General features: G+C 42.3%; 1 protein-coding gene across 1 annotated transcript; it reads left to right on the top strand.

The window, feature by feature from the left end:
* Positions 1-753: 753 nt before the first annotated feature.
* Positions 754-14,379, top strand: LOC123516567 (tubulin alpha-1A chain). The gene is made up of 7 exons (XM_045276072.1): positions 754-900; positions 10,827-11,049; positions 11,350-11,651; positions 11,935-12,134; positions 12,376-12,550; positions 13,298-13,450; positions 13,838-14,379. Exons 1-7 carry the CDS (start codon positions 898-900, stop codon positions 14,135-14,137), a joined length of 1,356 nt encoding a protein of 451 aa, XP_045132007.1. The 5' UTR covers positions 754-897; the 3' UTR covers positions 14,138-14,379.
* Positions 14,380-16,479: the final 2,100 nt, after the last annotated feature.

Raw genomic sequence — 16,479 nt, 5'->3', positions numbered from 1 at the left:
ACGTTGGCAGGACATGTGGCTGGATCAGAGATAGTATGGAGGTAAAGGCTGGCTGATTGAACCCCAAGACAGCAGAAGCCGGCGAGGAGAACCGGTAGGAGGCGGATTGATGATAGAGAAAAGTTTGCAGGCAGACCTTTGCAGAGATTAGCGCAGTGCCATGACTCACGTGGGGTGGTGGTTAGGGTGAGAGGGAGGAGGGCAATATGGAGAGTAGGCTTAGTTAAACAGTGGTCTAGTTGTGGCTAATGATGGTTGGTGTGGGGTGGTGGCATAGTGTTAGTATTGTGCTGCATTGGAAGTGCGGTAGTTACTCATATGTGTATGTGTTAGTTCCTCTGACTTTCATTGTGCATTGGTTAGTGGTACTTGTCCTTGCAATGTTCCTGGTAAAAAGGAAAATAATGGTCATGTTAATGACTTGATTCTTTGTGTCATTAGGTGTCATCTAATATCCACCCTCGCCACCACCAACAGACCTGGATCAGTCCTGCGCCACGTACTGTTATCTTCCTTGCTGGATAAGGAGCTGTCAGAGGCGTTTCCTCGCTGTGTTCCAAGAAGCCTCATCAGTTTATATTCCCGGAAGCTTTGGCCATAAAATACGAGTATTACCCCACGAGACAGCAAGACTGATCAATAGCAGCAGATAGTCGCTGCATAGCGTGTCTGGCGTGTGTTTCCCAAAAGAATCGTTTGGATGAGGTAGTTTTGAAATAAAGAAGCAGTACGATTGGCTGAAGCGTGTGCGCAGGACACCCCACTCGACTGGCAGGACCACGCCTCCTCGTGGGGTGAGGGGCGCGGGGTTATATAGCGAGGTGCGCGACTGGAATGTCAGCAATCTCACTCGTGTTCCCTCGTCACACTCTGTGAGGCTTCCCTCAGGCCGCCAAAATGGTGAGTTCAGGTTGTTACAGATTATTTTGTCTGTGCCTCCTCTGCCGCGCACCGCTACCTGCAAACGTTTGTGCCATTGTGTTCAGCCTCGCGTGGGTCTTTTCACCACCAGGGTTCCTTTATCGCTCTAGGCTGGGAGTGAACGTTCCAGAGACCGCGTGACTTGCCGCGCGTCGCGTCGCCAGACAGACAGACGGACAGACAAAATACTTCACCCTACGCGGCGGTAAATGAGTTGAGTAACGTTACGTGATTATGACATCATTAGCACGTGATGCTCCGCGGTAATGAGTGACCTTGGCTGAACCATGTTTGTTTACCCAATCATCTTCCGTATTTCCTTAAGAAAATTACTTACACTGCAGTTGTGAAGTTTTTCCAGTTCAGCAATCAAGCTCGAAACGCGGTGAGTCACAGCTTGGCGGTGGCGCCCGTGCCTCCTGTTAGCCTCTCCAGTACTGGTTGATATGCGGGCACATGCAGTCAACACGTTACCTCATTGAACTTTTCAGTATGATTTCATAAAGTAATAAAATTAAATTTACAGCAAAATGTAAATTAATAAACTACATAAATGAAAGAAAAAATCTAAAAGGTTCGACTGTTTTTGCTGTGGTTTGCATAATTTATTATTTTAGTGTTTGATTATATTTACACACGAATCTTTCCTATATGCTATACGTTTTCTTTCACTTGCTGTGTCGAGCAAACATCACATAATGACTATTTAAGCAACTGTGACAGAAAAAAAAACACTGCAAAAAATGTTATCTTAGAAGACCCACTGCTCTGCCTGACGAGGCGCCCAGCCCGTAGAAGGCACGCTGGCAAGGAGCTTCACGAGGGCTGCAGGGCTTTCGTATCGATCAGTTGTCCGCAGCGCCTGACTCACAGATGAAGGACGTGGCAGTGCACGCGAGGAACCCGTGTTACCTGTGCTGCCAAATGAAAAAAAAAGAAACAGGTCCAAAGAATCATGATGTTTACGATAGGAACGAGAAATCAATCCATTGACCGACATATCAATATTTTGGCGTCGAAAGAATGAGGTCACGTGGGAATGCGAGAGAAGAGAAGACGAGGGAATCGGGTTAAGGAGAAAGCAACAGTTGGGGACAGGATTGGTGTAACTGACAGTCGTGGATGATATGGCAGAGAGGACTAGAGGTTACTCGAGGGAAAGGAAGGAGAAGGAACATGTTCAGGAAAATAATTAGAACACTTGGCGACCAGAATAGTGCACCTGACAGTCATGAAGGGATGTGGTATAGAGAACAGCAGGTCATGCGGGCCGTCATGACATAGATGGCTGAGAAAAAAAGAAAGTGAAAAAATGGCTCTCGCTCCTGGAAAAAAAGAGATGCACTCCTGTCTGGGCTGTTATTGAAGGGAATAGAGGTTGCAGGACTGTCAGGCAGGAGAAAAAGGAAAATTCAGTAGGAGAGAGAGAGAGAGAGAGAGAGAGAGAGAGAGAGAGAGAGAGAGAGAGAGAGAGAGAGAGAGAGAGAGAGGTGGGTGGGGGTGTTGGATGAGACAACCAGTCAGAGGCCCCACCATCACTGTCTGCTTGTTATTGATCCCCCGCCTGCCCCCAACTCACTCCCCGACGCCCGACATTCGACACTGCTCCTCATGGCCACACTCCTCCCCTCTCACCCACGCACCCCAAAACACACACACACACACACACACACACACACACACACACACACACACACACACACACACACACACACACACACACACACACACACACACACACACACACACTAATTGTTCTCATTACTCAGTCCATTTTTGAACCCCATTTATGCAACGAACGCCGGCGAGGGATGTGGAGGGGTAAGGGTGGAGAGGGAGGAAGAGCAGGTGTTGAGGCTGGAGGGAGAGTAAGGGGAAGAGGAAGGGGGAAAGGCTCAGCAGGCGGTATGGAGCTGTGGGTGGGATTTAAAAGTTTTCCTCGTAATGGTTGGCTTCGGCTTTCTCAAGTTCGTGGGTGTTAGCCTTGTTGTTGTTGGTGGGAGTCTTGTTGTTGTTGTCATTGTTGTTGTTGTGTGGTGCAGAAGGGAATACGCAACGTTGCCACTGCTTTGCTTCCTTCACAGTTCACATTTGACAACCGAAGAGTAGAGTGTCTGTGGTCTATATATTTTATTTTACCTATGAATAAAAGTAATTAATTTAACCTAACAGATACCAGGAGACATTTTGGTTCAACAGGAATAGATACTTGTTTAATCTCTTCAATACTGGGACACATTTTTACCTTGAGCTTTGTGTACGATTGGACCATTTTATTGACATTAGGAAAGTAACTAATTTAACCTAACAGATACCAGGAGATATTTTGGTTCAACAGGGAATAGATACTTGTTTAACCTCTTCAATACTGGGACACTTTTTTACTTCGAGCTTTGTGTACAATTTTATTGACATTAGGAAAGGTCTATGAAGGTCAGAAGATTAATGGCAGGGGTCTTCAGTATTTTAATCCCCCACATAAGTTTCTGGAGGTGTATAAAATCATTAAATAGTAAGCAGAATGAATACGGAAACGCGTCACGGTACTGAAGGGGTTAAAGACATATCACTTTTAAGCACGACACACTGGTAAATTAAGTTTAGATTTATATTACTTTCTTTTCTTCCATATATGTTGTCATGATTCCAGTGATTGTTTAACTAGAATTATTGAGAGAGAGAGAGAGAGAGAGAGAGAGAGAGAGAGAGAGAGAGAGAGAGAGAGAGAGAGAGAGAGAAACTTTACTATTTGAGTGAGAACATGAGAGAAAAATACAAGAGAACAGGATAGAAAAGAACAACGGAAGACAAGCACATTACCTAACAAGACACTGACAACTGACTGGCCTACTGGAAGCAATGTCAGTGTGAGATTTCAGGTGACTTCAGAGGCTTCGTTGTTTTCTTGTTGCATCACTTGGCTTATGTATTACTCGCGTCGACATACCAGTGACTCATTCGTGCTTGCCTTTGCCTTGCCTCATATTGAACCCTTAGTACTTGGAGACAGTATTGCGATGTAGAGAAAGCTCGACTGCTGGCACCTGCTTTCATGTTTATATTCTTTCTCCTTCATTTATTCCTCCTACTTTCCTCCTTTCTCTTTTATCTCCTACTTCTAATCCTGTTGTATCTTTCTTTCTTTTTTTTCGGGTTTCATCTTCTCTTGGTGTTTCCTAACCCCTTCAGTACTGAGATGCATTTTTACCATGAATTTTGGGTGTGATTAGACGATATTATTGAAATTAAGAAGGGTTTATGGAGGTCAAAAGATTAATGGCCTGAATCTTCACTATTATAATCCCAACATAAGTTCCTGAAGCTGTATAAAATCGCTAAATAGTAACCAGAATGAATATGAAAACGCGGCATGGTACTACTGAAGGGGTTGATAAGTTTATGAGGAGATCTACATACAACCCGTCCTTTATCATTTTCAGTACGCTAACAAAGAGCTAACTTAACCTAACCTAGCGTAACCCAGCGTATGTACCTCCTTATCACTTTACCTTATCTGCCATCTCTCATCATTGATCCCACAACGCTTACGATCTCCACTCCTTCATAGATCGGCTACCTACTAGTCCCAGATCACCCTTGTAACGCTTATCTCCTTATCTACTACCCGGTCAATCCTGCTGTCCGTTATTATACCTCGTAACAGGCTGCTGTTCTGTTTAACCCATTTAGTACTGGGGACACATTTTTACCTTGAGATTTTTTTTTTTTATACCATGTGGGCTTTTCACGGGAATTTATGGGCTAAAGGGGATACTTTTTGGGGTACCTCCTATCTCAAAGCCCACCCGCTAGGAAACCGTTTTCCCGAGTGAGGAAGCCCAACCTACACTCAGTGGGCCATAACCAAGGGCCCGCGTCACCCCTCTTCGGGTGGCAACCAACAACAACAACTACACTCAGACCGTGGACAGGATTCGAACCCGTGCGCTTGGAGACCCTCGGACCCCAAAGCACTGTACCACGGATTTGTGCATGATTAGACTATTTTATTGACATTATTCGGAAGGGTCTGTGGAGGTTAGAAGATAAATGATCAGTCTTCACTATTTTAATCCCCACAAATAAGTTTCTGAAGCTGTGTAAAATCACCAAATAATAAGCATAATGAATATGGAAACGCGTCATAATACACAAGGGGTTAATGATTATATAGCTATATAAAATGCAGTAATGGTGAACGCAAGGCATCTCTTTCTTTTTTCCCTTCCATTTATTCATCCTTTCTCCCTCTTATTATTATTTTTCGTTACTTCACCATACTTATTCCTCACTCTCTCATTGTTACTTTCCCTTCAGCATACTTTTTTCCTTTCCCTCTTCTCTTTCCTCCCCTCCATCATTTCTCTCTCTCTCTCTCTCTCTCTCTCTCTCTCTCTCTCTCTCTCTCTCTCTCTCTCTCTCTCTCTCTCTCTCTCTCTCTCTCTCTCTCTCTCTCTCTCTCTCTTCTTTCTATCCTCCCTCTATCCCTTTCTTCCATACATCCTTTCTGCCTCTCCCTCCCTCAATCCTTTAATTCCATCCATTCTTTCTTCGTTTCCTTCGCTCTTCCCTTCCTCCCATCCATGCTTCCTCATCCTACTCCTGTTCCTTCCTCCTTCCTGAGAGTGTCGTGATGCTAAGAAACGGTGTACACTCCAAACACTCTCTCTCTCTCTCTCTCTCTCTCTCTCTCGGGAAAGGTAGGAGGGCAGTGTGGCGTCTTTTCCCGCAGAATCCAAGGGTCACATTACGGCGCCGGGAAACATGACTGGCTTTCCAATTCTCTTCTCAGTTGTGCTGGGGAGCGGCGGGTCCCTTTGTTATATTAATTTCTATTTCCTTGAATTGACGGGTTTTGTTATATTAAGCGTATTTTGAGTGGATTTTTTTTTCTATCTTTCTTTGTTTCTTTTAAATCTTTAATATTTACGTTTTACCTTTTGTCCATTTCCTCGTCCTCCTTCAATCGTTATAGAACATGTAAGTAAATGAATTATACTTATCATCTCGGTAATTATTTTCGCTATGCTGGTCCTCAGTAAATATGTGAGTGTAGTATTGGTTTGTATGAAATTAATCATATTTTGAGAGCATTGCCCAGAGGCGAAATTTTAAGTTAATGATACACAAGAGTAAGGAGCCAGACTCAGATCTCTTGAAGGATTAACGGTGTTTAGCTTCCCGATAGAGGTAAATCGCTTACTTTTCTGTATGTGAGCCTGTTTGTAAAGTAAAATGCTTTCTACGCACTCCCCTGTAGTATTCTCAATCTTTCATTCCTTTCACTGGTAAAGTCTGAAACTCCCTACTTGCTTCTGTATTTCTCCTTACCTATGACCTGAAGTTTTTCAAGAGGGAGGTTTCAAGGCTATCTTTGGATTATACTGTTTGGGAACCGGCATCTTCAGTGGGTCTTTTTTTTTCCCCCTTCCTTTTTTTAGCCCTTGACTAGAGCACCTTTAACATAAAAAAAAGACTCAGGCTACTTGAAAGATGGACCACATTTGGCTTTCCGGTAGATGTATATCGTTGATTTTCCACATCCGTGTATTTTAAAGTTGGGACCATATTCTGAAACACTCCTGCATCCTGCCGCCTCTATTTTTAAAAATCTCTAGTTGAAGGGACGTGGGTTTTTAAGGATCTTTTTATGGTTTTATTTACAGATAAATGAAATTTCTACATTGTTAACAGGAGAAAGTCTTGTGTACCTGGCTAATCATCCCTCTTGCCTCTGATGGTTATTGTGATGGGAATGTACGTGTTTCAGAATAGAAGCCCAGGCGTCTCGTCCTCACTGACCGAAGTAAGACGAGACAAAAATTAGGCTTGTATTCTCAAACACTTCTTTGCTTCACCTCCAATAGTTCAACAGGCTTTTATCTAAATTTACAAGAGTTTTCAAGGTGTTTTTACGGTTCCAGAGGCAGATTGACAAGATTACATTATTAACTGGTGAAACACTTGAAAATCCCGCTAATAATCACTGTGGCCTTGCAAAGCGTTTCTGAATACGGACCTTAAGCTCAACACAACTTATATCAAGACTGCATGTGTTCCGAGATGAGGCGAGGGGAGGCGAAGCGTGGCAATAGAGAGACAACATGGCGCTGTGAGGTGCGCACTTGTTTACCGTCTTGTTCCCATGGTGACGGCAGCGTGGCGAGGAGAGGTGCATGGTTAGGGTCTTGTTGTTGTTGCTGACGAGAACGATGATGACGATGATAATAGGAGTAGCAGAAGTAGTAATAGTAACACCACCACCACAACAGTTTAGTAATAGTAGTAGTAGTAGTAGTAGTAGTAGTAGTAGTAGTTGTAGTAGTAGACTAATAGTAATTATAGTAGTAGTAGTTGTAGTTATATTATTGTAGTGATGGTAATGGTGATAATGATGGTGATGAAGGAGAGGAAGGGTGAGATAGTAGTAGTAATAGTAGTAGTAGTAGTAGTATTAGTAGTAGTAGTAGTAGTAGTAGTAGTAGTAGTAGTAGTAGTAGTAGTTATAGTAGTAGTAGTAGTAGTAATGGTTATATTATTGCAGTGATGTAATGGTGATAGTTATGGTGATGAAAGAGAGAAAGGGTGAGACAGTAGTACTGAGAGCTGTGTGAGACAGGAAAAGATGAGAGGTGTAAGGATAGAGAAATAAGGATAAGAGAGAGAGAGAGAGAGAGAGAGAGAGAGAGAGAGAGAGAGAGAGAGAGAGAGAGAGAGAGAGAGCATAAGCAAAACAAAAGGCAAAACGACAAAGGAAGAAAGAAAAGGAGGAAAGTAAAGAAAGATTAAATTAACAAGAGCAGCGTGACAACATACACTCAGCAACACGCGACCTGCCTTCAGTGACCCTGGCGGTGGTGTCGTGAGGGCCCTGCTGCCTTATCGACCAGGGAGCTGCCGGGTTCAGGGTCGCGTCTGCAGCAGTGAGGCGCCGAGGGTGGGCCAGTTGTGGCGTGGGGCTGCAGACGGTGGCTGAGCTGATCTTGAGTCCGTTTTCTGTCGCGTTGATTTGTGTCTGTATTTTTAACCTCTTCAATACTGGAATTTCTACCTTGAGTTTTGGGTATGATTGGGCGATTTTATTGACATTAGAATGGGTTTATAAAGGTCAAAGTAGTAATGGCCACAATCTTCAATATTTTAATCCCTACATGAGTTTCTGAAGCTGTATAAAATCACCAAAGAGTAACCAGATGAATAGGAAAATGTTTCATGGTACTGAAGGGGTTAAAAGGTTCTTTCCTAGTGATTATCGACGCCATTAGTTAAGAGGGGAAGTAATATGAGGTGACAGGTAAAGGAGCAATAGGAATTAGGGATAAGGAAGAAAACAAGAACATAAGTAAAAATGAGGTTGTAGAATGTCTGTTGACCTCTACTGAAGTAGGCATCTACTGAAGGTGATAAGAGAGGAGGAAGATAAATGAGGAGAGATAAAAGCAAGGAAAGGAGATAAAAAACGATGAGAAGAGGCAGTGGAGGAATGGATGATAATGAGGAAAAGATGACATAAATACATAAATAAAAAATATGAGATAGGAAATGAGAGAAAATTCATAGAACAAGATGGTATAAGAGACGAGTAGAAATATATGTACTTTCCATGGTAAACTTCGTCTTATCCTCCTCCGCATGCCAAACACGGCGGTCATGGGTTTAATATTTCTGGGCAGCGGCAGGGATAGCTACAAGATCGACACTTAAGGTTGTGTTTAGGTTGAAAACAAGGGACAGAATCAGGTTTAAGGCAGAAACACCACGGCAGTAGCACCTCCATTTCTATATTGGTCATATGACTTTAATTGTCTTCACCCCTTCAATACTAGGACACTTTTCCCTTGAGATTTGTGTACGATTACTCCATTTTAGTGATCCTAGGAAAGCTCTATGGAGGTCAGAAGATTAATGGCCATGGTCTTCACTATTTTAATCTCCCATATAAGTTTCTGAAGCTTTATAAAATCATCAAATAATAAGCAGAATAAATATGGAAACGCGTCATGGTATTCAAGGGTTTGATTTGCATATGTGAAATGATGTAACATGTAAGTCAGCCATAATGATGAAAAGTAGTAAAGTAGCCACGACAGGTCACTTATCCAAATCAAAAGTTCCTTAAGAGATAAGCAAATACAACATAAATCTATTCATCACACAAATCAGCCCACCCGTACCTCCACCCGTTTTTCTTTCGTGTCTACCAGGAGGAGTTCCTTTGGTGTAGGTGTTCATGCGAAGGATGAGAGCAGCGTCCTTACTTGCTTTGTCTGTCTACTACTTTTTTTTTTTTTCAGTGGTATTTTCTTATTACATGTACAGATTCTGAGGTACTGTCGTGTGGTTCTATCTCCTTATCTTTATTCAACTAGTCTTTCCTTCATTGTGTGTGTGTGTGTGTGTGTGTGTGTGTGTGTGTGTGTGTGTGTTTGTTAAACAGTGCAGGCACAACACTACTCAAAGTAATCGTGATGGCCTTCCACATACACTTGTCACTATCAGTCTGACTTTGCTCCTTAAAATTTACGTAGCGTGTTTGTTGGACTCAATATCCCCATAAAAAAGTGTTATACGTAGGAAAAGGAAGCTGTATCACTAATATGGTCTGTTTTCCTTTAAACGATGTAGATGGACACGAAAAAGATAATGAGTATAGGGCTGGTTGTGTCATTTCTTAAGATGCAGAACCATTTAAGAGACTGATACAAAATAAATGAGGTTTAAATACACAAATTAGCTAAATGAGTGCCTTAAAAATTGTTTCGAATATTGCGTGAAATTATATAGGATTCAAAGGTTTAATGGTACACGTAATAGGCAAATTATTTTCTGCCTACTTATTTATCTCTACGTGTCATTATATATTATCATTATTAGTTAAAAATTTATTGTAATGTACCGATTCGTTGATGTGTGTGTGTGTGTGTGTGTGTGTGTGTGTGTGTGTGTGTGTGTGTGTGTGTGTGTGTGTAAACAGTGCAGGCACAACACTACTCAAAGTAATCGTGATGGCCTTCCACATACACTTGTCACTATCAGTCTGACTTTGCTCCTTAAAATTTACGTAGCGTGTTTGTTGGACTCAATATCCCCATAAAAAAGTGTTATACGTAGGAAAAGGAAGCTGTATCACTAATATGGTCTGTTTTCCTTTAAACGATGTAGATGGACACGAAAAAGATAATGAGTATAGGGCTGGTTGTGTCATTTCTTAAGATGCAGAACCATTTAAGAGACTGATACAAAATAAATGAGGTTTAAATACACAAATTAGCTAAATGAGTGCCTTAAAAATTGTTTCGAATATTGCGTGAAATTATATAGGATTCAAAGGTTTAATGGTACACGTAATAGGCAAATTATTTTCTGCCTACTTATTTATCTCTACGTGTCATTATATATTATCATTATTAGTTAAAAATTCATTGTAATGTACCGATTCGTTGATGTGTGTGTGTGTGTGTGTGTGTGTGTGTGTGTGTGTGTGTGTGTGTGTGTGTGTGTGTGTGTGTGGTATCAAGTGTTCTTAGGGTAAGTTAAAATACGTGGGTTCATCGAAATGTCTTTTTGCCTCGATCGTATTAAATTGCAACTCGTAATGGTTTCGTTTACTTTCATCAGACATCGATATACATAGTTTATTACTTCTATCTTGATTATCAGTTATCCTTATAGCTGCATATTCTTTTCAGCCTCCATTATTTGCATAAGTTTCAGTCTTCCCCTCCTTAGAATGTTCATTATCTTATGTATATTTTTATGTGTATTTCATATGTATTTTTAGCGTCCATTGTTTCACTCAAAATACTCATGATTCGCTTTTTCCTCCCTCTGATCTCTTAACTCTCAAATACAATCTTTGGAGTGTTGTACGTAGGTAATTAAGACCTTTTACGTTTTCTTCCCAGCGTGAATGCATCAGCGTGCACATCGGGCAGGCGGGCGTGCAGATCGGCAATGCCTGCTGGGAGCTGTACTGCCTGGAGCACGGCATCCAGCCCGATGGTTCCATGCCTTCAGACAAAACCATCGGTGGCGGCGACGATTCCTTCAACACATTCTTTAGTGAAACCGGCGCCGGCAAGCACGTTCCCCGCGCTGTTTTTGTGGATCTGGAGCCCACTGTGGTCGGTGAGTGTCTTTTTTTTTTTTTCATTTTCTTTTCATTCCTAAGAATAACTTTGTAGTCAGACGAGAATAAAACGAGGCTTGAAAGTGTTGAAATCCACATGAAGTTAATCCGCTCGTCCACCTCCATATTTTTATGGTATTCATTTCTCATTCTCTCACTTTTTGCATCATTCTATGCTGTACACACCTTTTAGTCTTCACACCACTTAAGTCCTGACACTTGAAGGGGAACAATATGCTTCGCTGCTTTAAGACAGGATAAGATGAAGTGCCGCCCCTTGACGTGCTCTACCCCAACAGATGAGGTGAGGACTGGCACCTACCGCCAGCTGTTCCACCCCGAGCAGCTCATCACTGGGAAGGAGGACGCCGCCAACAACTATGCCCGCGGTCACTACACTATCGGGAAGGAGATCGTCGACCTCGTCCTGGACCGCATCAGGAAGCTGGCTGATCAGTGCACGGGTCTCCAGGGATTCCTCATCTTCCACTCCTTCGGCGGCGGCACCGGCTCTGGCTTCACCTCCCTCCTGATGGAGCGACTCTCTGTGGACTACGGGAAGAAGAGCAAACTGGAATTCTCCATCTACCCTGCCCCTCAGGTAGGCTCTGGCCCCTCCTTCTTTTTCCTCAGCACTTCTTGTTCACTCTCTACAATGAAGTATAGTCAATAATGAGTTTGTTAGAGCCGATTCATTAAGGAACTATAAATGAAGATTACATACATTTATGGATGAGGATGATAAATGGATATAGGTGGTTAAGTTTCATGCAGGAATTACCATATGTATACGTAGTTGGTTCTTTGCAGCTTCTCTTGTTTTCTTGTGTTTTCTTGTGTTTATGTTCTTATATCTGACTCACCCGCTCATTTATCCTACGCAGGTTTCTACAGCTGTGGTTGAGCCGTACAACTCCATCCTGACCACGCACACCACGCTGGAACACTCCGATTGCGCCTTCATGGTCGACAATGAGGCCATCTATGACATCTGCCGCAGGAACCTGGACATCGAGCGACCCACTTACACCAACCTGAACCGTCTTATCGGCCAGATTGTGTCCTCCATCACCGCCTCCCTCAGGTATCGCTTCTTGTCTTTGGCTCTCGATATATATGTCTTGGCTTTATTGGTTCCCTTTTGTCTGTCTGTGATTTCCTTTTATCTTTGCTGCCCTTTGTCGTTGACATTATCATTTACTCACTTATCAAGCAGTCTTATTCATTCATTTATGCATTCACTCCTTTCATTCAGCTTGTCTGTCAGTAATTCACTCATTCACTCACTCACTCACTCATCTTTCCTTGCTTTCCACCACTTCCAGGTTCGACGGCGCCCTCAATGTTGACCTGACAGAATTCCAGACCAACCTGGTACCTTACCCTCGCATCCACTTCCCTCTCGCCACCTACGCGCCCGTCATCTCCGCCGAGAAGGCTTACCACGAGCAGCTCTCCGTTGCCGAAATCACCAATGCCTGCTTCGAGCCCGCCAACCAGGTACGTGCCTTACTGTGGCTCCAGTTTGGACCGTATTCTGAAACACTTCTGCGCCACGTCTCCACTTCTTTCTAAAGGCTCTGATTGAAGTTACGCGGGTGTTTTATGGCTTTAGTGACAGATTAACAAGATTTCTATCATTTTGATAGGAAATCACTCTTGAAAATTCTGATAATTGTCTCTGGAGTTTTTGAAAAATATTCGTGGTATGAGAGTAAAGCGGTTTAGAATATTGGTCTTTGTTTCAGTGAGGGTTGTTGACTCATTTGGGTACTTGGGGATGAATGACACCAGGAACAAGTTGCACGGAAAGCTTGAGAAAGATGGATGATTTATTTTATTGCACTGAAAACTTAGGAAAATAAATGGATGATTTGGTTTATTGAGGTGTCAGTTTTTTTTTTTCTGCGTCGTTTTGTTTGTACTGGAGGACAAATGAGACCAGAAAAATGGCATTGGGAAATATAAATGATTTGGATAATTCATTTAACTTTGATGATGATTTTCCTGTGCTGGTCTCACATAAGCCTCATTGATATAAAAGATCTTACCTTCAATCCATTGCCAAGAGGTTGCGAGTGAAGTGAACAGTGGGAAGAGTTATGTTACTGAGCACTTGGCTCTTCGGAGTCGTCATACTAGATAACGCAGTCTCCAGTAACGTGAGATTATTTACCGTAGTATATTCCTCAACAATAGTTTTATTCTTGACATGCCGCCTAAAGCTGACCCGCCGTGTGGTTCCAGATGGTGAAGTGTGATCCCCGCCACGGCAAGTATATGGCGTGCTGCATGCTGTACCGCGGAGACGTGGTGCCCAAGGATGTGAACGCTGCCATTGCATCCATCAAGACCAAGAGGACCATCCAGTTCGTTGATTGGTGTCCCACAGGCTTCAAGGTGAGTGGCTGGATGTCATTTTGTTATTATCTTTGTTTTTAACAGTAGGAAAGTAGTTTACATGGAAAGCACGTATGTTGTTTACATAGAAGAACGTAGTTTTATATAAAAGGTAGAAGCAATTCACTTCGAAAATTTATACATATCTTAATACTTTGGTTTGAAATGACCAATACAAAAGGCATTTTGATCAGAATAGTTAGTAAAGTTAATAGTAGATTGATGAGTAGACTAAACACTAAACTAACAAATGAAAACCTTCTGTAGCAACATTACAAACTTTCATCAAACCGCAACTCATACGACTCGCTTGGTGTGTGTGTGTGTGTGTGTGTGTGTGTGTGTGTGTGTGTGTGTGTGTGTGTGTGCACGATGTGTGTGAGGCAGGTTGGCATCAACTACCAGCCGCCAACGGTGGTGCCCGGCGCTGACCTGGCCAAGGTGTCGCGCGCCGTGTGCATGCTGTCCAACACCACCGCCATCGCTGAGGCCTGGGCGCGTCTTGATCACAAGTTCGACCTGATGTACGCCAAACGCGCCTTTGTCCACTGGTACGTCGGCGAGGGCATGGAGGAAGGCGAGTTCTCTGAGGCGCGCGAAGATTTGGCTGCCCTGGAGAAGGATTACGAGGAGGTGGGCGTGGACTCTACCGACGCTGAGGACGAAGAAGGAGGCGAGGAGTACTAGAAGGCGTGACAGCGAGGAGAAAGATGGAAAAAGAGCTGAAACTGGACATCCGAGAAGCGAGAAAAGGCGAGGATCTATCACACCAAGTCCTTCATTTCTTCATGATCGGTAGAAGTCATGCTCGAGCTGATGGCCGATGGCAGTCAAAGTCTCGGCCGTCTGTCTGGAAGCTTTTGAAGACATTCCGAAGTGAAGCCTTTACTACTTTCTGATATGGATAACTAATAAATGTTCCAGCTAAAGCAGTTATTCCCTTTGTGAAACATGTCGTAAACTGAATGTTTATTTATGTTATTATTATCATTATTATTATTATTATTTTTTTTTTTTTTTTTATTTATTTATTTATTTTTATTATCAATCGTTCAGGCATAGGTGGAAGCCATGGCTTTATCCCATTTTTGCAGTATCCAACATGAAAGAGAAGAGTAGCGTCCTTGCATAGACTTGGAGTGAAATGCTAATGATGAAAGTAATCTCTGTATTCAGATAATTCTACGTATACCCTCATAGACAAACCTGAGAGAGAGAGAGAGAGAGAGAGAGAGAGAGAGAGAGAGAGAGAGAGAGAGAGAGAGAGATCCTAATATTATTTTCAGGATTTACTTTTAATGATAGTTTTGGTTTGCTCGTCCCTCTATCTTCATGCGTCCATCCCTAGTGACAAGCCAGCTGTTCTGTACTACTTTCAATAGCAGCAGACAAAATGGACCTGGCGCGTGTTTCCTTCTTCCGTATCTCTCGCTTGTATATACAGAAAGAAATCACATGAAATGTTGGCCCTCTGCAACCACTTCTTACCTCTGCGATCAACGATTTATATTCATAGCTTTAGGTTAGTAGGACTGGGTCATATACTGAAACACTCTCATTGACTTTCAAAACACTCTCATTGAAGTCACACGGATTATGAAGTGTGTTTTTGCAGTTATAGTGACAGATTAGCAAGATGAGAAGCATGTCTTGAGAAGCCGGTTAATCATCTCTATTGCCTTTGAAAATTGTCGTGAGGAAAGAGCAGACGTTCAGAAAGCGAACTCTTTATAGTACACCATTATAATCTTGCCTTCTCAGTTCGTAGAGCAAGGGATGATATATAAATAACACATGAAAGTACTGCACATGATTATATACATACCCGTCGCTCTAGATGAGTCAGGGTTCGACACCGTTTGCATATTTCCTGCCGCTGTTGTTTATGTTGTTGAGCATCATTGCAGTGAGACTGAAGAGCACATGTGTCGGGAATATGACGGAGAGACAGTAAGAAGAAAGAGTTACAAGAATAGTGCGTATAAGAATAGAAAGAGTTGTTGCACATAATAGGAATGAAAGGAGTCCAGTTGTGAATGCATAAATTTGAGGGATTTTCGAAGAATTGTGTGATTGTGTGAGGTTTGCCCCCTAGTATGATAAATTGATTTAAGTCATAGGTAGATGGAAATACAGAAGCAGGCAGGGAGTTCCAGGGTTTGCCATAGGAAGGGATGAATGATTGAGAATACTGGTTAACTCTTGCACTAAAGGTGGACAGAATCGAACTGAGAGAAAGAAAAAAGTTTTGTGTAGTGAGACCGTGGGAGGAAGAGGAGGTATGTATTAGCAAGATCAGAAGAGAAGTTAGCATGAAAATAGCGGTAGAGGATAACAAGAGGCGTAACATTCTGGCGGCTAGAAAGAGGCTAAAAACAGTCAGAGAAAGGAGTTGATAAGATGAAAAGCTTTTGATTCTACTCTTTCTAGAAGAATAGTATGAATGGAATCCATCATACATGTAAAACATGCTCCATACATGGACGGATAAAGCACCTGTACATATATCAGTTGAGAGGGTGGAAAGAACTGGCGGAGACAATTCAGAACTTATTTGGAAGATAATGCTGAGCAGATACGAGAAGTAAATGAATTTTGAGGAAATGTCAATGTGAAATGTGCTTTCTTTTATTCAGATTTTACAGAAAGATCTAAAGTTGAATCATATGCAGTTGTTGAATTCCTGCATATGATTTACTGACACACGAGTTTTATAAGTGTAAGTTAGAGTCATCAGCCTTAGATAGGATAGTTCATGTGGCTAGATAGAGATGATTTATGAATAGTGGAGAGTAGGTGATAAAGGAGAATCCGTAGAGACACTGCTACTGTTGATTAAGGGATTAAGAGATTACCATTGGTGTTCTATTACACCACTTTAATGGTGAAAAGGAAGGTTGACATACTGCTAAGAGAGAGAGAGAGAGAAAGAACTTTAGTTTCCAATGAAAAATGGTGGGCGGAGCTTTGACAAGTATGCGGACTCTCCTATTGGCCCTAATTTCCCAAGGTTCGATATCAGTACAGTA

Source organism: Portunus trituberculatus, chromosome 41 (assembly GCF_017591435.1).
Source record: "Portunus trituberculatus isolate SZX2019 chromosome 41, ASM1759143v1, whole genome shotgun sequence".
NCBI classification, from domain to species: domain Eukaryota; kingdom Metazoa; phylum Arthropoda; class Malacostraca; order Decapoda; family Portunidae; genus Portunus; species Portunus trituberculatus.
This window is presented reverse-complemented; position numbering and strand designations above follow the sequence as displayed.